The following is a 21,440-nucleotide window of genomic DNA, read 5'->3' as shown; positions in this document are numbered from 1 at the left end:
GCGCTCTGACAGAGCACCCGTACGCAGAGAGCGGCGCCACCGGCTACGAGATGCGCCAGCTGCAGCAGCAGAACGTGCGTCTGCGGGACACGCTCGTGCGTCTGCGAGACCTGTCCGCGCACGACAAGCACGAGATGCAGAAGATGCACAAGGTGACTACAGAGCCTTCCGTTTTTCTTCTTTTTGCTACGGCCGTGGAATCCTCAAGGACACCGTGTCAGACTTATTATAAGCCCCGCACGATGGTATTGCGATTGGCGGCCATCTTGGTGGTGTAATCGAACTGTCACATTTATAATAGTATTGTGAATTACAACCTTACTTATTGACCTACTAAGAAAATCTAAAAAGCTCATACAAATTAAAATTCTAAAAGAATTATGTAAATGACTACGTAATTACATTTTTATCTGTACTTTTTACGGTGAGTGACGTCACACGGCTGTTATTGTGACAAAGTTCTATCGCAATATCAACGTGCGGGGCTTATACTCACTAAACTTAACCACCGGGTGACGGCAGCCGCGTTTAATACCGAACACATGGTGCGTGTGCCAAGGTGATTATCGACCTATTGTGTAAGAAATATAGATTATTTCAGCTTAGCTCCTGATGTGTCAGACTGCGGTGGATCGTATGAACTTGGATGAGTATGGACTTACATACGCTTGCTTCTGACTGCCGTTTCCCCCAGAGCTCCTAATACGAGTATCATCATATGTTCGACTGGCTACTATTATGCGTTGTACGTCGCAAGTCTAAGTTCCCGATAAACAAAAGGCCTATTTTACTAGAGAAATTTTAGTTTTTGTGTCTATAAAATTGAAAGAAAATTATATTTTTTTCTAAAAAAAAATTGTTTCTGTTAATTATGACTAATTTGTATTTTTCTTATTAATATTCATAATTAAAATTGCAAATCTTAAAAAGCCAACTCAAACTCATATCTTAACTCCGTCTCCCCCACAGGACTTGGAACAGTACAAGTCTGAGATAGCAGAGCTGTCCCGTACTAAGGAGAAGCTGTCCCTCCGCGTGGACGAGCTGGAGGCCCAGGTGGCGGACCTCCGCGAGCAGGTGGACGCGGCCCTCGGCGCCGAGGAGATGGTCGAGCAGCTGGCCGAGAAGAAGATGGGGCTGGAGGACATGGTACGTTTAGATTTAACTAGTTGACGTGTAAACACGGATAGCCAAGTGGTTGAAGTCATCACGCCAAACCCACTCTGCGCGACGTGTCGTTGGTTCGATCCCCTGTAAGACAAGCATTTGTGTGATCCACTAATGCTTGTCTCTTTGTGCACGTTACTTAAATGTTTGTGAAGCTCCCGCGACACAATTGCACATACATTTAATTTTAAGGAGCCTCATACTTCAAACTAACAATTCTTTCTCCGTTTCTGAGAAAAAGGGAACACATTCAAACCTTTAACTTAACAGCAAAGAATCGAGATCGAAAACTTTCCTATCAACATCAACATTTTTGAACCAACAATTTGTTACTTGAATTGCCACCAATACCATGTATGAGATCATACAAAGACATATTATAGGCCATTAACTTAGCGGCTTTATACCACGACATTCCCAGGATAAGATACGTGTCTATCATGTCATGTCATGTCTTCGTCTATAGGTGTAAAAATACTATTCTTATTTTTATTCCGGCATTTTATTTTTGTAGGTGGAACAGCTGAAGCAGGACGTGTCAGAGCTGGAGGCCCTGCAGGAGGTCCACGAGCAGCTGGTGGAGTCCAACCGCGAGCTGGAGATGGACCTGCGCGAGGAGCTGGAGATGGCGCACGCTAACACCAGAGAGGTATGTGCTGGTGGTGGTGATGGGTAGGATCTTGTGATAGGATCTAAGTATCTTTATTGCTTTTAAAATAACAATCTTGAGACCGATTCATTCTAGGTAGTATAGGTGTTATTTATTGTAAGTTTTTAAAATGATGTTCAAGTATTTTTAACATTCCGAGTTTGTCAGTGTAGTACTCATATTTACTCTTAAAAAAGCTGTAAAAAAAGTAGGTTAGTTTTACACTTTTTAAAAAAAAAAATTTGTATGTTTAAGTCTCATATTCATTATAACGTCGTTTTACACGTTTGTCAGGCGATACGAGAGCGGGAAGCCGCGCTGGAGACCATCATGGACCGCGACTCCACGATCCTGAAGTTCCGCGAGCTCGTGCAGAAGATGACCGAGCAGTACAACGAGACCAGGGCACAGCTCGAGTCCAAGCAAGGTTGGTTATCTAGCTGAAATGTAGGGAAAGTGGGTCGCGGGATTTGTACTCAGTCATCAACCATATGTAGCCATATGTAAAGAGTATTTAATTTAGGTTTTTCATTATTTGTTGTTCCGCATGTTATCCAAATTCTGTAGTTTGTCTAAGATTGTGTATTAGTATGTAATATTAAGATGAAAGGCGTGACGTTACACCCAGGGCCGGATCTAGGGGCCCAGGCCTCGAGGCAACAAAGGAGTAGGGTTCAAGTTATTTTCATTCAGTGGTGCCCTGGTCTTAGTGGGCCCCGAGGCACTGGCCTAAAGTGCCTTATGGATAACACGGCACTGGTTACATCTGTAACAATTTTACCTTCATGCGCCTAAACAAGTTTCACTTCAATATTTCTGTTGCCGGCAGGGTCCCCGGCGCCCCCCGAGCAGGACTCCGCCCCCGAGGCCCCGCCCCGCAGCTCCCCGCCCGCGGAGCTGGGCTCGCTGGTGCACGCGTCGCGCGCCTCCACCCGCTCCATAGACCTGCAGCTGCGCGCGCTCGACCTCACGCAGGCCCGCGCCAGGGCGGACATGCTGGCCGCCTGCCTGCCAGACCACTTCATGTCTACTGCCGGTAAGAGCAGGGTACAGGGGTGCGTGTGTCTGCTAGAGGACTGCATGGGTAGCGCCGGTAAGGGACCAGAGGTACATAGAAATGCTGCCTTTAGTTCTGCGAGAGGACTGCATGGCGAACGCTGTTAAAGGACCAGGATTCAGGGACCAAATCGCTGGGCTTAAATGGCTGGGTAGTTCAATAGACGTATTGTAAGCGTAAGAGAAACAACCAGAGAACAGGTATCTAGTTCCGCAGTTGCTGAAAATAAAGCCTTATAGACTGTAATAAGCAATACTAATAGAAATAAATGGAATAAGTTGCACTTGGGGCTCGACAAGTTGAGTCGTTCGACAAAAGTGCACAGTCGACGAAGACGCGAAGACGCTCGGTCAGTGCCCCCTCTTGCTATGTCGTCATGAGCCCTCCTTTTAGTTTCCTATTGTAATGTATGTTTGCAGGTGATCACGACGCGATCCTGCTCATCCTGCTGCTGCAGAGACTGAACACGAAGGCTGACATCATCCTCGGACAGATCAGGGAGAAGTGAGTTCAATTTTATTAACATTTTAAGAATAAAATTTTAAGGTAATTATGTAATCTTCTGTGTAGTGTTTTATTCAAATAGGTAAAATTTACAGTGATTCAAACACGATTTTTTTAGTCAAGCCAAAATAAAAAGATTTATATTTAATAGGATAAGATAAAGATATAAAAAAAACGCAAATGAATCGCACATTTTCCTAAATTTAAAAAAATCGTTCTCGATTGTTTGGTTCCTCTCGACATTTGAGATTTTTTTTCTTTTTAGTTTGATACAAAAAATAATTTACATATACTGAAATCTTGTACTTCTTTTTTTTTTTTGATACTGAAATATTGTTTTTCTCTGCTTTTGCATACCTGTTTTACATTGTTCTCGGCGCGAATGTATTGTTTAAGTGTGGAAACTGTTTTGGATTATGTGTTGTTTATTATGGTTGTAATTGTTTATATATAGTACCTGTTTGTTTTCCTTATAAAATAAAAATAAAATAAAAATATTGAAATAAATAGATAAAGGAGTAAAAAATGGAGTAATTCATGCAAAAGCACAAAAAGTGTCACAACTATATACGGTGTGTGTGTCAGGTTCCCGCCCGTGAACGTGTGGGACCGGGAGGTGGTGACGAAGACGCACACCGCCGTGCAGTACAGCTTCCGGTGCCAGCTCGAGTACCAGCTGCACATGATACAGGTACGTGACACTTACTATTTAGATGGAATCATACTGGCACTTCTAGTAGATTTGTATTTTTTTTTGTTTTTTATTTTATTTACATCTATGACTAAAACATTTACAACCTACATATATACACTTAAAATTAAACTTAAAAAAAAAACAATCATTAAAACAAAGCATCAAAAAATTCATCGGCGTCTCTGCCGGCTGGGAGTGTGCCCAAAAGGCTGGCAGCAGTGCCACGTTGAATCGCAATGCTTATCCTCTGTGCGAGGTAAAAGCCAGCCTTTGGGTCACAAAAAGATGCTTTGCTAGATCTTTAAAATGCGTTTTGGCACTCGGGCCCCACGGTCCAAAACTTTCGACTCCAAATGGCTCAAAGAAGTAACTACCATACCATTTGTATAATATGCGTCAAGTTATTAGATAATTTGGTTTTTGCGCTTCTAGTACATTTGAAATATAAATTTTGAAATTAACAATATCAATACAAAATTTTTTGAATATCCAATAAGTTTTCTTAGTATTGGTAATAACTTGCGAGAAGATTTAATATGTATTCGAATGAAAAGAAAATCTCCTAAATTTTTCTCTCTTTTATATTAATTTAGAGTCGATGGTAATTTTCCTTTTTATTTTTCGTTTGAAAGTTAAAATTATTATTATACAAATAAGCAACAAGACGGATCCCGCCGCGTCAGCTCATGATTAAGGACTCCGGTTGTGTCCGAAACTAGTCGGGCACGCCTGATAAATACGCGTGAGCAAACCGTTGCATAATTTAATAAGACGGAACCTGGAAAAAAACATTTCATCATCCTTATTCGATGTTTTTCCCACAACTTTGTCCACGTATACAATTGATCCCTATTCCCCAGTGCATCGTGTGCATGTGGACAGCCGCCCTGGACCGCTGTACCCCGGAGCTGTTGCTGCGCGCCGCCAGCGCCCTCCCGGACGCCGCGCAGCAGGAGCGGGCCCTGGACAACCTCACGCAGCTGTTGAAGACCAACGAACTGGACGAGAACTGCTCGCTCGATGGTGAGTCTTTAACGCGTAGCTTACACGAGCTAGAGTCGAGGTATTTAGTAATGAATGGTTGAGCGCTCCCGGGCCAGGGTCGCAGCACAGGCGGCAACCAGTCGAGGCTGGGACGCCTTGAGCGGGCGTGACCATTGGCGTAGCTGCACTGGGGCAACCTGGGACTCTTGCCCCACCCTGGCTCTGACCTAAGGAGCTTAACTAACAACAATCATAATATGCGTAAGAACGTTACAAAATAAGGAGATGGTGGAGTATCTGAATAAGATTTCGGAAATGCAATTTTATGCCAGCTTAAAACCTGCGCTCGCTATTTTTCTTGCTCAGTCATGTCCGACTGTCCAATAGAACGATCATTCAGCATATACACGAATAGACTCCTTCTTAAATGTTTGCCTCCTCGTGTTTAATCATATCGCGAGGGATTTGACAAATATGCAAGTCACGTACACAAAGACAGTCAGACTTAAAGCATGGCGTGCTGAGAAAACTGTTAATGTTACACATAAGTCTCTGATAATTATAATAGTCTCTAGTATGTAGATATTACATGGTCTGCAGTGCACTTGCGCCTATCTTTTCCCATTTGTGTGCCCCAGTTCCTATTATTGTGTGCTAACTAGTGTTGTCCCCCGTACAGGCATAGAGCGTTGCTGGACGTACCTGTGCGCGATGTGGTCGGCGCTGGGCCTGTCGTCGCTGGAGGGCGCGGGCGTGGCGCGCGAGCCGCTGCTGCACGCGTGTAGCGCGCTCGACGCGCTCGCACGCGCACTGCACGCCGACGCATCCGCGCTCACGCATATATTGCAGGTAGGGATCGACACACGACTTAGGTAAAGTAAGGTAACGTAGATTTTTAAATGTCACCCCATTCAAATTTCATTCAAATCGTGCCAGCCGTTTTTGTTTCTACCTGGGCAACACGATACCCCTTAGTTAGTCTTTTCAGCTTCTGACTATCTGTAATGACAGCCGAAGGTGTAAGAATAACAGCCGGGATCCACAATTTAACGTGTACAAACACGGAGGAACTCGTTGAGACAAAGCTGTTCACCTATCTACGGACCAATCGCGTCAAGCGTAGCTTAACCTGATGTCAACGGCGATTACAGGCAGTTATAGCTTAGCCACGAGCTCCTCGTAATAGGAACAAAATATATCTTTAATGGTGTTTGTTGTATACAAAGTTTGTGACTATATTTTTTCGTGTTATACATTAGCCTTCAGAACGCGGCCAGGAGTTGGGCTTGCTGCACGAGGCTATCTGCACGTCGAGCGCGGCGTTACAGCAGCAGCTGAAGGCTGTGCGTCGGCGACTGCCGCCCGGCGTGTTGCTGCATGCTGTGCCCATAGACCCGCAGGTATGGACCACACATACAGACACGCAGCCTGCGCGTCTCGTGGGTAGTGGCCCTGACTGCTACACCGGAGGTCGAGGGTTCCATCCCCTCCCAGGGCAAATGTTTAATTAAATAATTGTATAATTTATTCCTAACAACCTCCTCCGCTTTCCGAGAAACCTCCTGCTATATAGGGATGAAATCGCGGGAGTCGTTTTTTAAAAATACATATAGATGCGAAAGAAATAAAAGTGGCTCGACCCTGCTCGTGGCACGGCTTCCCAGCGCCGATAAAGAAATTTCGCTTTAAAAAAATTATGTTGAATTTATCAGTTCAATTTAATATAAGGTGACAATGATCTTGTGTCGGTGTGTGTTATAGCTCGTGGAGCGCATCCGCTCTGAGTGCGCGTCTTCCCTGTGGCGCTGCGCGCGCGCGGCGTGGCTGGCGGCGCGCGCGGCCTGCGCATGCGCGGCCACGGCGGGCGAGCGCGGGGACGGCGCGCCGCTGCCGCACGCCTCGCTGCGCGCGCTCTGGGCCGCCGCCGTCGACAAGCTCTACCAGCAGGTACACACACACACACACACACACATAGCGAGCGCGGGGACGGCGCGCCGCTGCCGCACGCCTCGCTGCGCGCGCTCTGGGCCGCCGCCGTCGACAAGCTCTACCAGCAGGTACACACACACACACACACACACACACATAGCGAGCGCGGGGACGGCGCGCCGCTGCCGCACGCCTCGCTGCGCGCGCTCTGGGCCGCCGCCGTCGACAAGCTCTACCAGCAGGTACACACACACACACACACACACATAGCGAGCGCGGGGACGGCGCGCCGCTGCCGCACGCCTCGCTGCGCGCGCTCTGGGCCGCCGCCGTCGACAAGCTCTACCAGCAGGTACACACACACACACACACACACACACATAGCGAGCGCGGGGACGGCGCGCCGCTGCCGCACGCCTCGCTGCGCGCGCTCTGGGCCGCCGCCGTCGACAAGCTCTACCAGCAGGTACACACACACACACACACACACATAGCGAGCGCGGGGACGGCGCGCCGCTGCCGCACGCCTCGCTGCGCGCGCTCTGGGCCGCCGCCGTCGACAAGCTCTACCAGCAGGTACACACACACACACACACACACACACATAGCGAGCGCGGGGACGGCGCGCCGCTGCCGCACGCCTCGCTGCGCGCGCTCTGGGCCGCCGCCGTCGACAAGCTCTACCAGCAGGTACACACACACACACACACACACACACATAGCGAGCGCGGGGACGGCGCGCCGCTGCCGCACGCCTCGCTGCGCGCGCTCTGGGCCGCCGCCGTCGACAAGCTCTACCAGCAGGTACACACACACACACACACACACATAGCGAGCGCGGGGACGGCGCGCCGCTGCCGCACGCCTCGCTGCGCGCGCTCTGGGCCGCCGCCGTCGACAAGCTCTACCAGCAGGTACACACACACACACACACACACACACATAGCGAGCGCGGGGACGGCGCGCCGCTGCCGCACGCCTCGCTGCGCGCGCTCTGGGCCGCCGCCGTCGACAAGCTCTACCAGCAGGTACACACACACACACACACACACATAGCGAGCGCGGGGACGGCGCGCCGCTGCCGCACGCCTCGCTGCGCGCGCTCTGGGCCGCCGCCGTCGACAAGCTCTACCAGCAGGTACACACACACACACACACACACATAGCGAGCGCGGGGACGGCGCGCCGCTGCCGCACGCCTCGCTGCGCGCGCTCTGGGCCGCCGCCGTCGACAAGCTCTACCAGCAGGTACACACACACACACACACACGAGCACACACACACTATACAGTATTTGCCCACTGCTTGCTATCCTGGTACAAGCGAATAAGCAGAAATAAATGTACAACTCGTCTTTAGGTTTCTGATTTTAGTGACGATGTGTAATGTACGTCACGTGTGTTCTCTTGTGATTTATTCCCATAATAATCGCAATGAAATATTTTTTTAAAAGATTGACGCGTTTAATTACAAACAAACCTTTCGGCTTTATAATATTAGTGTAGATAATATAAGTTATTTAATCGATTCGCAGGACGACCACGGTCCGGTCCGCACTGTGAAGCACTGCCTCGCGACCGTGTCCGCCGACGTCAACAAGCTGGCGACCTTCGCGCAGGACAAGGAGTACGACATGATGTCGCTCACCAACGTGCAGTCCGACAAGGTTAGTACCAATTTGGATTTTGTGGGATAAGTAATAAGGTCTAGTTTGTAGGTTAATGTGTTGATGAATTTTGAGAGTGTTCTGTTTATAACTTTCCCACGTTTCTATACACTCACTGTTCTGGTAGCTTCAGGTAGCTTTAAACCAATGCAATTTTCAACTGCAAAAATACTGGACCGATTTTGATAAAACTTCAATGGAGTGAAATTTAAAAGCGTGGATTTTTAGATTTTTCAATCTATTAATTTATTATTTTTCTTTTATTTAAATCCATACAAATCTTATTACTTGTGAAATACAAATGGTGCATAGAATATTTTAATTCTGAGGGCTCGAACCTACGACTATTGGTTAAAGTAACCAGCCACATTTTGAACTAACCTACTAAGGATTATTTTTTGATAATCATTTTTTTATCCTCCACTATCCTTCCCAATAGATAGAACAGTACAGTATTATATTAAATACAAAATCAATGCATTATATTGTCCAGCCGATCCCGCCGGTGGTGATTCGCGCGCAGCTGGTGAAGAAGCAGCTGGAGGAGACCAAGAGCCTCACCATCAAGTTGGAGAACAAGGAGGCCGACATCAGGGACCTCAGGAAGGCGCTCAAGGTACGTACCTATCAAAAGTCTGGTCTGGAATCATGTCCAGAACCCCTGGACCATGGGAACGGTTTGACGTCTCTTCCACCCTGTATAATACGTAATGTGAACTATGTTTTTATTAAACTTATTTATATTTTATTTATTTATTAATACTCATGTTTCTATAATCTAGGCTAAGCAAGAAGAGCTATCGGAAATGCAGATCCGTCGTGAGCTGGGCGAGCGCAAGCTGTCCACAGCGGCGCGCGACGCCGAGCTGCGCGCCGAGCAGCTGCAGCGGCGGCTAGAGGACGCGCTCAACCAGCTCAAGCGGTAAGCCCAGCGGTGGGAGTGGGGCTGGGCATGACCAACACCCACTCTATATACCCTATATCTCTATAGTACTAACTAAGTGAACTCGACAACCAGCAAAATGGTCTAAATGCGGTGTTTATTAGGGTTCCGTAGAAAGTGGGTAGATATCTGAAAGGATCGAAAATCTGTCTATAATGTGTGAGACTGCTATAGCGAGGGTCGTGGGTTCGATTCTCACCCAGCACAATGTTTTTCTAATAAGATCGTTTTTTCTGTGCCTGGGAGTAATTTTTCTGTGATATGTGTGTATTTAGAAATATATAACCATGTTTATAAGTTGTGTAATGCTTTGTTGACTTGATATTGACTACACGGATAGCTGAGTAGTAGAGGTCACCATGCCAAACCCATTGAGCACGTCGTGTCCGTTCATTCGATGCCCGCATAAGACAAGCGTTTGTGTGATCCACGAATGCTTGTCTTAAGTCTGGGTGTCTTGTGCATGTGACCCGAATGTTTGTGAAATCCCCCACGACGCAAGGATTAAATTACTTGCTGCGGGAGTCGTTAAAAAAATGCCTGGAAAACGGCCTATTTGAAATAAAAACCTGATATTATTATGTGTATTAAATGTTTGCAAATGTGTATTACAGCAAAGAAAAAGAATTTGAAGAGACGATGGATCACCTACAACAAGACATCGACTCGTTGGAGAGCGAGAGAGGCGCTCTGCGAGAGAAGCTGAAGCTGTACGCCAAGAGAGGCGGGCAACATCACGGTATGTGGCAATATACGTATATATATACAGATACATGTGTATAGAGTGAGCAATAAGCATATGTATAGTTACCGGCACGGATCTTGAGCGCTCGGCGTAAGAGTGGGGATCGCTTTTGCGCTTCGTAAAATAAAACGCCAATCAATTGTGCGTACTCGTCGTCTTGTGATACATGCAACTGCAGCAAAGAACGAATTTCAACTCATCCCTCACTCCGGCTATGACGCGATGCGCTGCGGGGCAATCACTGCACTGTAGTCCGCCCCGCGCCTCACTTCATACCGCAAAAGGGACACAAACAGTCACTTCTGCGCAGGTGAAGGTCAGCACTCAAGATCCGTGCCGGTAACTATACAGGTTTATTTAATGTGAGGAAAATATGTTATTGGCAATGTTTATAATTCAAGTATTATTAGAAATTCAAATCATTTATTGTTATCACAGGTACATAGAGTAAAATTAAAGGGTCTTAATTCTAGAACACAGATCTCTGTGATATACTATGTATATACTAGACGGAGTACAATATTTATTAAAACAAAAGTGATGGATAACTAATATTGAATTCATTAAACATGGAAGCAATAAAGTATCGAGTATTGAGTATTAAATTAAGAATTTTCATCAGATAAAGGTCCCGCTGTTAGGCGTAGGCCTTTGGTCATATAAAGAAGGTTAGACGATTGACCCCACGTTTTTCTCGGATGTTTGTTTGTTTGTTGTTCCGGGTAGATTTTTAAAACTCAAGTTTGAGGCAAACCCTGGTAAGACTTAAATTTTCAGGGCAGCTTCAAACCCTATGACAATGCAACTTACAACTATAAAAGTGGGGGGACCGATTTTCATTAAATTTGAAAGGAGTGACATTCAAGAACGTGTGTTTAGATGTTTTAAATCTATTGATTATTTAAATTAATTTCGTAAAACATTCTAAATTGATATTTTTTGAATAACAATTTACGCACGCGTTTCATCTGCATTAGTTTATACACATATACTCGTATTAAAAAAGATTTGAATTTTAAAAAGACCGCGATTTCGTCTGAGGTTTGGTATATTGGGTATATTGAGGTTGGGTTGGTCCAAATAGGAAACGTCAACTCAAGATTTTCTCAAAAACAAGACATGTGAAAGTGATGATATAACATACTTGCAGAATAAATGATGTCATTTCATTTCTATCGGGTTTGCTCGACTAGTTTCAGACCCAACCGGAGTCCTTAATCATGAGCTGTCGCGAACTCCGGTGTTTTCTATTAAACCGTTGTACTTCATAGATTACTGAATTGTATATATTGCCGGTAACATATTATTGTATTATGTAGATGTAACATGTCACAAACACACACAGAAATACGGATTATATAAAAAAAGAATATTTGATTTGATTTTATTGTCACAGACCATAAAATAATTTAGACAGTGTATTGTGACATATTTTAAACTAATTATTTATTGATAAAAAATGTATTTGTTTTTGCTGATTAAAACTAAATGATCATATTATTATAACAACTCTGTCCGTAATTTTTTGGTCTATGACTTGAATTGAAAAATTAAATAATATTTATGTACTTATACATATATGTTGATGTTTTCTTTTAGAATTGGCGTTCTTAAGTAAGTTTTGATGACATTGAAATATTGAATAACTACAGCTGTGTTTTAAATGGAATTTGAATATTTATTTTGTCATAAGCATTACGCAAGTGTGATTCAAATAAGAATAGGAGCGATATTAATTATCTCAAGATAATTGTTTTGGCTCAAGACAAGCTTGAAGTCTTAAAAATAGTTATTTATTATTATTTTTTATTAATGATTAATACAATTTAGCGAATTAGATAATATCTCTCTAAAAAACAATCTAAAATATGAATGCTGTGATCTCTTGTCATTGAGGGAGCACAACTCAAATGTACTCTTGTTTCTAAGTCTTCTAACTCTTCTTGTTTGTAAATGTGTTTTTTTGTGTATTCTTTGTTGGAGATCCAATAATAAATAATAAATATATTCGCAATGGTATTCGTTAGGCAGCGGGCAGGCATTGTTCAAGACGATAATACGATTATTATAAATTGCAAAATAAAATAAAAGGGAAGTATGTAATATATGAGTGCCCAACAAACTTGGTGTAAACTGTAATGCTGAGTATTTTATTCGATAAATAAATAAAAGTGGGGGCTAGGAGTAAAAAAAACATTCAATAGTAAAAATCTCTCGCACATAAGAATATTAAAGTGATATGTTTCACTATTTGTTGCCCGCGGACTCGACCGTTTCAAATCGAACATATTCCCAAGGCAACATGAAATCGGGATAAAAATGCCCTAATGCTGGTTGTAAACTATCTATGTGCCAAGTTTCGTTTAAATCCGTTCAGTGGTTTTTGCGTGAAAGAGAAACAAACATCCATACATACAATTTTGCTCTTGTGTTTGCTATTAATAGCTGTTTTTCACAATACCACTTTACCTTATTGTTATTTGAATTACAATTGATATTGATTTAAACCTATACAAAAAAAAACATAAATTATTTTTCAAATTCCATTACACATAATAATAAACGCTTAATTTTCAGTGTTGATATTAAAAAAATAACAATTTATAATATGAATGAAATGAATTCGTCACGAATGCTGATGACATACAAATATTTTGGCGCTGTCTTGCTATAGAAGTGCCGGCTCTTAGCGTTAGTAAATTTTAAGTCGTTAAGTCTCATGCTGTCTGTATCACTTTGATTTTCAAAGCGTGTTGTTATGTATCTCTTCTTAATTATAATAAGCTGGATTGGCTTTACAATATAATTAGTTAATTTTATATCAGAACTAAGAGTAATGAGGGCTATTATACGTATATACATTTTTTTTTTTATAAAAATTGTATAGGGACTCATATAATTTTAACAATTCTTATCTCTGTTCTCTTTTGATATTCATACGTCCATACTAATTTAAATTATCAATATTTTATTATTATTATATACGCCTGTCTGTAAGTCGAATATGGACACTTTTTGGACACATATGGACACTACAGCCAGTACTGACAGGACATCGAAGTTATCCAAAATAAACTTTGATTTTCTTCTGTACTTATTCTGTTCTGCAATTGAATCGTCTTGAGATTTAACACATAATTAAAAATAACATTCAGATTTGTTGATAACAAAACGTCAATTTATCGATAGGCAGTCCAGCTTATTATAATAGATGATACAAGAGTGACGACAGCATGTACTAAGTGATGTGTTGTGTGCAGCGGTGGCGCCGCCGGCGGTCCGAGACTACACTAGTAAGAGCCACGAAACCTGCATGCGTTCCCTTCGCCGATATATACCTATATATATAAATACGTAGACACTGTATAATGTGTAGGGATTGTATTATATGTTGGCAAGCTGAGGTTGCCTGGTAAAGACTTGTAGAAAAATTTTTGTCTTCAAAAATGAGGCTTTGAGGATGTGACGCCATGTTTCGTCTTAATCGGATCCTGTACCCATGAAGTATGGAATAAATATTGAAGGCCTATAAACATATAACTAATAGTATTTGAAATATAAAAGGAAATGGTTCATATGAGAAGCCAGTATTGTCAAATACTGACAAAAAATGTTAGTTTACACTCTCAAAAGAGTTTTTGTTCCACCAAAACATTTTTATTAACCATACAGGGTTTTTTTTATTAAATGTTCATTTGAACTGAAATAAATAATAAAACAAAACAGATAATAAATACAGAAGGAAATGAGTACAAAAATGAAATAAAATATCTTAGTTTTTAAGTAACAGTTAAACTGAAGCTTGCTAATGACATGTGTTATCATTCAATATTATTGTGGACCCCTGTTATCATCTTCATACATTTTTATAGTGAGCAGAGCTTTAAGACTTAATTCTTTAAGGCCCGATTTTTCAATCGTCAGATAACTTTTATTTGAGGAATAAATATGGCCATCATCATCATCATCGGCCTAGCCTTTTCCCAACTATTTTGGGGTCGGCTACCAGTCCAACCGGTTTCAGCTAAGTACCAGTGTTTTACAAGGAGCGACTGCCTATCTGACCTCCTCAACCCAGTTACCTGGGCAACACGATACCCCTTGGTTAGACTGGCTGTCAGACTTTTTTCAGCTTCTGACTATCTGTAACGACTGTCAAAGATGTAGGAATAACAGCCGGGACATACAATTTAACGTGCCTTCCGAAACACGGAGGAATAAATATGGCCGTTTGACATATTTTCTATACAAAAGCTGTCAAAACGTCAATCATATTCGTCGAATAAAAGTTTTCTGGCGATTGAAAAATCGGCCCTTAGTTTAATTAAACTCGATAAAGGTGTCGTCTGTTTTTGGAGAAATATTTATATCAGTAATTTAAGTAACATAACATGATACTGTACTTAACTTAGCATTGTCATTTTTTTGTTGCTTAATAATAATTTACACTTAAGAAAATCATGTGTACGAGAGACCAAGCCTACTTTTAAAACAAGCATTAATATCATTCGAAAGCTTGTCCTGCTCGGGCATCGAACCCTGGCACTTCAAAGCCAGTCCAGTGGTGATTAGTTATGCAATCATTACAAGTTCTTATTCAGTTTCTACTCTCCGTCGGTCTGTAATCAAATCTTGGAATATCTTGAAAATTTGTATTATGACATAGCTATCATGACATAGAGCTGATCTGATGTTGGAGTTGGAAGGTGGCTATAAGAATTAAGATTTGCTTGAATTGTCTTTTCAAAAAACTGTATGAGGCATTTTTTTTTAAATTTATTTATGTTAGCTTGTTTTCTAGTTCTATTTGAATTCCCCTATCACCTCCTTTTTCATTGTTGTAAACACATATATAAAATGCATTATTATATCATTCTGATGACGAAAACCTGAGTCGCACTAGGACTTAAAATTCTGCTCACGTTACAAAATCTATGAAGACTTTTAAATATCCAATTGGCTATATTATACAAAATTATTCAAAAATGAAATACAATTTTAGCGGTGCCGACGCCCGTAGCCGCTCCCAAAGAAGCGATGCGTAAGATATACTGAGATATAATATTATATCATTCGGTGTAGCATGTGCTTTATATTTTGAAATTAGTTTTTCTTTTTCGTAGTTTTTTTTTCAGTGTCTTGTGTTAGGTAGACTTTGAGTTTAAATCACGAATTGCTTTTTGTTTAATAACTTTCTTCCTTTCAAAATATAATGGTTAAGGTTGACAATTGCAATACTTTTTATCAGCTGATTATCTGAGGCATATTCTTCCAATTGACCAGTTAATTTATTTGTCATAATTCTACAAGTATTTTCGTTATTTTTTTCTGATTAAGCCCATATAGTTGTTTGATAAAAAGTTTTTAATCTACATAACCTTAAAAATAACTCGACTTTAACAATAACATTGATTTCTTTTACTTAAAAAGTGATTTAAATTCAAAGTGAGTCCCAAAAGAGAGCGATAAGGGAACGCGACTATTACAAGCTTCGATCAAACTGTGACTAATTGTTTTTAATTTATTTTCTTATTTTTTTATGTGAATAATGTGTATGCGCATGATTGTCGTCTTACGTCACGCTCGTTTATGGAGAGTTGCGCAACTGTGGCGCGATAGTTTCGCTATAGTTTTGATACTAATATTTCTAGTCAATGTAAACATAATTATTGTCGTCGTGTCTGCATTTAATATCAAAGTTTCAGTTTTTTTTAGCTATTATGGTTATTTCGATGATAACACTTCTTTAAATACTTTAGCTAATATTAAAATGAATAGAAACCAAGTATGAAATTGAATAGTCGCGTTAAAGTAGCACTTAAGTGGCGCCACAGTTGCGCAACTCTCTCCTTCAGAGCTCTAGCTTAACATATTTTATTTTAATATTTTAAATCCCCGTGCTTATCATATAATATCTCCATGAATGCTGGTCATTGTTATATTAACATACAACGACGTTCAACCATCGATTGACAATAAAAACGATTCTAAAATTGATAACCTCCTCTTTTTTTTAAATCGGTTAAAGCAATAGAAATGATTAGAAGTAGTTTTACATAAATGCTTTGTCTATTCGTTCTAATTTAGAATATTCATAAAAACATGTAATTTTATTGTAAGATAATTCTATATTTTCCAATTAAGCCTTTTTCTAAATTAATCTTAAGGTTTGGAAAAATAATTTCTGTAGTCAATGAGAGATTCAATTAAAGTACATTAAAGTAGCAATTATTACATAACTTCATATACTACGTACATGTAGATTTAGTACAATAATTTACATTAACGATTAATTGATTATAAAACTAGTCTACCAACAAACATAGTCCAGGAGTCACTTACAATCGATGGTTGCTCGTCGAAGTGTCTAACTCTTACACTATAACACACTGCGATACACAGAGGAGACCCCGGTGAAGGTGTCCGCGGGCGTCGCTGCGGGGGAGGTCAACGAGGCGCTGCAGCATCAGATCAAGGTCCTCAGCTGGTGAGTATACCTCGTATGACCTTCAAGAGGGTTGGTTATGACTTGTCTAGTACTCATAATACAAGCTCTGCTTAGTTTGAGACTAGATGGCGTTGTGTGAAACTTGTGGATTATTATTATAACGCTGCCATGGAGAGATGTGAAACTACTTCGTTCAATGTTCGTGGGGAGGGAGGGTAGAAAGAGACTGAACGAGAGTGAATGAGCGTGACTTGAATTCATTTCAATTGGCATATGCATAGCTGAGTGGATGGCTAAGATCATGGAAGAAGAAATGATACATTAGATACTACGGGATTAATGTCTGACTTTTCAATATACTACAAAATAATTATAATACTTGCTTTATTACGGCTTTTCAAGTAAGGCTACTATTAATTAAAAAACAAGGAAAGCATATATATCTTTTCATTTACCAAACATTCATTTATATGCGATTTCAGATAGAAAGAGAACGAACGAGAATAAGTCATGTCATTCTCGTTCGTTCTCCTTCTATCCCCTATTATGAATAGCAGAATTGTGGCTTATTTTACCATACTGCTACATAGTGGCATGTCCCTTGACATCTTACCCCCGCCCGCAGGACGGTGGAGCGCGAGCGCGCGGCCCGCGCGGCGGCGTCCCGCAAGGCGGAGCGCGCGTCGCTGCGCGCGCTGCGGCCGCTGGAGCACCCCGGCGCGCCCGCCGCGCTCGCGCGCCGCCGCGCCGCCGCCCAGCTCGAGCAGGACCTCGCCAAGCTGCAGGCCGTGAGTACCAGCATCATCATCATCCACTGCCCGACATAGGCCTCCCCAATTGGGATGGTGACAATCTTCTTTTCCAGTGTCTGTCTTGTATTCGGTTTTCCTTCCTGACGCTATAACTGCAGAACGCACGAAACGATGTCCACGGTTTTGCATTCGTTAGAGAGGTCTCGGGCTCCGTGAGGTTTATAGAAAGGAAATTTAGGATACATTTTTAGCAGAAAAGCGGGATAATCTTTTTTCACGTACAGCGAGTATATACTAGTAATGGATACGTATTTTTTTATTTGCCCCGCAAACATAAATTTACCAAATTACAGTGAATTAAACTTATGCCTGATATTCACGATTAATATATTTTATCATATCGTTACGTCACAAGCACCCTCTCCTAAACTTACAGTTAATCTTAGTCAATTTTAGTTTTTCTGAAAAATCAAAAATACGTGTCTTTTACTTTTCAACTATTTAACTGAGGGCTAATGAGATTTTTTATTGTAATACCCAGTCATCATCCCAATTGCATGCCATCGAGATCTATCTCCGTTAGCATCACACAAGTATTTATGGGTTGAAGCCCTAATTAATGACTTCAACCCACGTTGAGAGGAATGTGGAGATATGTCGGACTTCCACCGACTAAAAACTAAGCCAGAGCCACGGGATTATTCGCGCGTAACTCATGGGTGGATGTAAAGAGCCAACCCTTCTAGTCTTACGAAACTAGTCAAATCAAGTCATTTATAAAAAAAAAAATCTTCAATCAAAAAGCGTTAGTGGTCAACCTAGGTCAAAATAAAAATAGTTGAGAACCATCAAATCTACCCTTACCGACTTAGCAGAATTCCAACCTCATCACCTGTTTTGATCGTGTAATCCCATAATCCGCTGTTGTGCGCAGGAGTGGACGCTGTTCGTGGCCCGCTCGGGGCTGGTTCGGTTCCCGGCCGAGCCTGCGCAGTACGCGCACGCGCTCACGCTGCACAAGGACAAGCAGAGGGAGCTGCGGCGACAGCTCGAGGTAATGCACATTCTAGCTTCAAGTACAAAAGGTTGAAATGGTTGCTTGTTATATTTTACTCATTTTCCCACGTTTTTATACACTCACTTTCTTGTTTGTTTGTCGTTCCGGGTAGAGTTTTGTAACTCAATTTTGAGTCACTTTCCGATATGCTAGCAGGCTGAAATGGTGAGGGTAACTTCAAACCCGATGACAATGCAATTTACAACTATAAAAACGGTTGGACCGATTTGATAACATTTTAATGGAGTCACATTAAAAAAAAATGTTTTTTCAAAACTATTATTTTTTTATGATTAAATTAAGTTAGTCTAGAAAATGTACCTTGTAATCTTACCTGCCAATGAAATCTTATAATTATAGTAATGTTATAAAGTAAAACTGTATTTTAGTCAAGATACACTGAATCATGTAAGGAATTGCTTAAAACATTATCTTTGTTGCAAATTTATGATTTCTGTATTCTAACAAAATAAATTAGAATACATAAAACAACTCCATAAGCATCATGATTTCCACCAAACCACTATCATCACTAATACGACCCCCCCCTCCCAGATGCGCCTCTCAGCCCTCCAGGCGGAGGTCCGTCAGCAGCTGCTGCTGCACCGGCCGTGGCGCTGCGTCGAGGCGGACTTCGCGGAGTTCCCCGCGCCCGAGCTGGCCGCGGTGAGATATACAAAAACATTTACACGAACATACACATATGTTCAAAAGCGCTCTTCGTCCTCTCCTCTAAAAAACTAATTTTGCTGTGCCCGACAGGGTTCATAATTGTTTCTCTTAATTTTACCCACCAGCTTTGTACACATTATGGAATGCAATAACGTTATTGATTGAAATGTGCTAGTGGCACCACCACTACTGCACAATTTCATCGATCACAGACTAAGCTACGCTTGACGCGGTCGGTCCGCGGATGGGTGACCATCTATCTCGTAACGAGTTAATCCGTATGTCAACCGATTTTTTTCAACTGCAGTTTGTATGCAAGTTGACTCGACTGCAATAGAACTGCAAACCAAGCGTACAGTCCGATTGTGCGCCGACTGAAATTGGTCTACAACCGAACTGCAATTTGCAGTTGGATTGCTCTTGACGTTTTTATTAAAGAATTTAATGTATTCCGAATATTTCTGATAGTTTCTTTCGACTTAAATCAAAATTGATTGATTTGTACAAAATAGTAACCAAGGAACACTTTTTGAACGTCACAAAATTACATATAAAGACGGCACCCCGTATCACCAACCCTTCACATAAACTTACTTCTTACTCTACTTCTTCTTCTGTCTCCTCTGTCACTCTATCTCTGTCTCTACGTATGTTTGTCTGTGTCCAGGTGTTATCGTCGAAGGCGGTGGATGTGGGCACGATCCGCTACCCGGCGCCGGCCGGCGGCCACGCGGACGACACCATCTTCGTGACTCCCGCGCAGCTCGCCAAGTCAGTAATACTATACGAAGTCATCACGGCAAACCCACTGTGCGCGACGTGTCGCGGGTTCGATCCCCGCGTAGGACAAGCATTTGTGTGATCCTTAGTGGATGTTCTGGGTCTGGGTGTCTCTGTGCCCGCGACACAAGGATTAAATTGCTTAATGCGGAATTCTTTATTAAAAATAATGTATTCTATATTTGTTATTCTATATTCAGAAGGAAAAATTTATAATATTTGCTTTTAAATACAATAAGTGACCGGTTCGTTTGGCCGCATGTCGCAGGTTCGAGCCCTGTTGTTAGTTTCAAGTTTTTGTAATTACTATTAGTATTCAATTGAGAAACTGTATTTGTATTAAGTGGATTTTTAGTCAAATTGTCATAATATTAATCCAAAGTGACAAGTATCTATACCAAATAATGACAAAATCGATCTAACTATTTGATCTTACAGAATTAGGTATATATGCAAGGATTACCACTAACTTTCAGTGTGTGATTGTCTTTTCAAATTACGGAACAGAATTTTAACATGATGATATCAAGGTGTCATACAAATATATCCTTCATTGAAATTTGAACCTTATACCGTAGTAAAGAAAAGCTTTAATAATAAGGACACATTATCTTACAGGTTGCGTGAGTTAGTCACAGAACTACAATCAGACGACGTGAAACTCGAGCTGCGGCCGCTAGATGTCACCGTGTGCGCTGCTTAGAGCGAGCGGGACGACAAGATATAGAGTGAACGAGAGAGAGAGAGAGATGGAGATAGGACCAGCTGGGATATAATACGACACTAAATACTTTCGCGTTTAGTTAATACTGAGTATTAAGTTATATGACTTTAATGTTTTGAACTGACAAGTCAAAGTCACGTCACTTGTCGAAAAGGAATGTCATTCTTATACATTAGAAGTTCTTATTTGTAAGGTAACGGTGTCTAAACGATAAGATGAAATACAATTTTAAAATCAGTTTATATAATAATGTGCTGAACGATGTGCATGAGAATTGTATGTTTGTGACCCCCGCGACATAAAGATTAAATTCTTTATTGCGGGTGTCAAATTATTTTATTAGTGAACGTGGCACATGTATTCTCCTTCCATACCTTTCTATCTGACGTCATCTCACAGGAAACACTCTTTGCAGCCATCGTCTTACACACAATCCATCCACCGTTTCTTTGGTCGTCCTCTTCCCCTATATCCACACACGTAAAAAAAGCCGTTTTTGAATATTTTCGGTTGTGATGACTCATAAGTTTCCTAACGCGAATGTACCGTAGTGTCGCTCCTAGGTAGACGATATTAAATTAGCTTGAAAAGTAAACCTAAACGTAATTGTTAAATTGTTAGCCCCTCCATACACGAGGCGACGAGTCTGCGATATATAACGTGTACGAA

The 21,440-nt window shown here is 41.7% G+C and overlaps 2 protein-coding genes across 3 annotated transcripts in view; both read left to right on the top strand.

Moving 5' to 3' along the window:
• LOC113492373 (dynactin subunit 1) overlaps positions 1 to 16,829 on the top strand; it is a 37,748-nt gene extending 20,919 nt beyond the window's left edge. The window contains exons 10-28 of one of the 2 annotated variants that reach the window (XM_026869854.1): positions 13 to 152; positions 970 to 1,149; positions 1,682 to 1,816; positions 2,111 to 2,243; positions 2,646 to 2,852; positions 3,293 to 3,377; positions 3,963 to 4,068; positions 4,932 to 5,094; positions 5,735 to 5,904; positions 6,315 to 6,455; positions 6,817 to 7,002; positions 8,519 to 8,650; positions 9,144 to 9,266; positions 9,433 to 9,572; positions 10,208 to 10,332; positions 11,938 to 11,952; positions 13,599 to 13,631; positions 15,341 to 15,379; positions 16,741 to 16,829. In XM_026869854.1, coding sequence (XP_026725655.1) covers positions 13 to 152; positions 970 to 1,149; positions 1,682 to 1,816; positions 2,111 to 2,243; positions 2,646 to 2,852; positions 3,293 to 3,377; positions 3,963 to 4,068; positions 4,932 to 5,094; positions 5,735 to 5,904; positions 6,315 to 6,455; positions 6,817 to 7,002; positions 8,519 to 8,650; positions 9,144 to 9,266; positions 9,433 to 9,572; positions 10,208 to 10,332; positions 11,938 to 11,952; positions 13,599 to 13,631; positions 15,341 to 15,379; positions 16,741 to 16,829 — 2,342 coding nt within the window. Of the gene's footprint in view, positions 1 to 12; positions 153 to 969; positions 1,150 to 1,681; positions 1,817 to 2,110; positions 2,244 to 2,645; positions 2,853 to 3,292; positions 3,378 to 3,962; positions 4,069 to 4,931; positions 5,095 to 5,734; positions 5,905 to 6,314; positions 6,456 to 6,816; positions 8,233 to 8,518; positions 8,651 to 9,143; positions 9,267 to 9,432; positions 9,573 to 10,207; positions 10,333 to 11,937; positions 11,953 to 13,598; positions 13,632 to 15,340; positions 15,380 to 16,740 lie in introns of those variants that run through there. The other variant, XR_003400493.1, reaches the window with a different exon arrangement.
• A 125-nt stretch (positions 16,830 to 16,954) lies between these two features.
• LOC113508750 lies at positions 16,955 to 21,060 on the top strand. The gene is made up of 6 exons (XM_026891832.1): positions 16,955 to 17,001; positions 17,412 to 17,574; positions 18,473 to 18,592; positions 19,151 to 19,261; positions 19,935 to 20,038; positions 20,666 to 21,060. The coding sequence occupies exons 1-6, from the start codon at positions 16,955 to 16,957 to the stop codon at positions 20,748 to 20,750; spliced, it is 630 nt and encodes a 209-aa protein (XP_026747633.1). The 3' UTR covers positions 20,751 to 21,060.
• Positions 21,061 to 21,440: the final 380 nt, after the last annotated feature.

Source organism: Trichoplusia ni, chromosome 3 (assembly GCF_003590095.1).
Source record: "Trichoplusia ni isolate ovarian cell line Hi5 chromosome 3, tn1, whole genome shotgun sequence".
In the NCBI taxonomy this organism is placed as follows: domain Eukaryota; kingdom Metazoa; phylum Arthropoda; class Insecta; order Lepidoptera; family Noctuidae; genus Trichoplusia; species Trichoplusia ni.
This window is presented reverse-complemented; position numbering and strand designations above follow the sequence as displayed.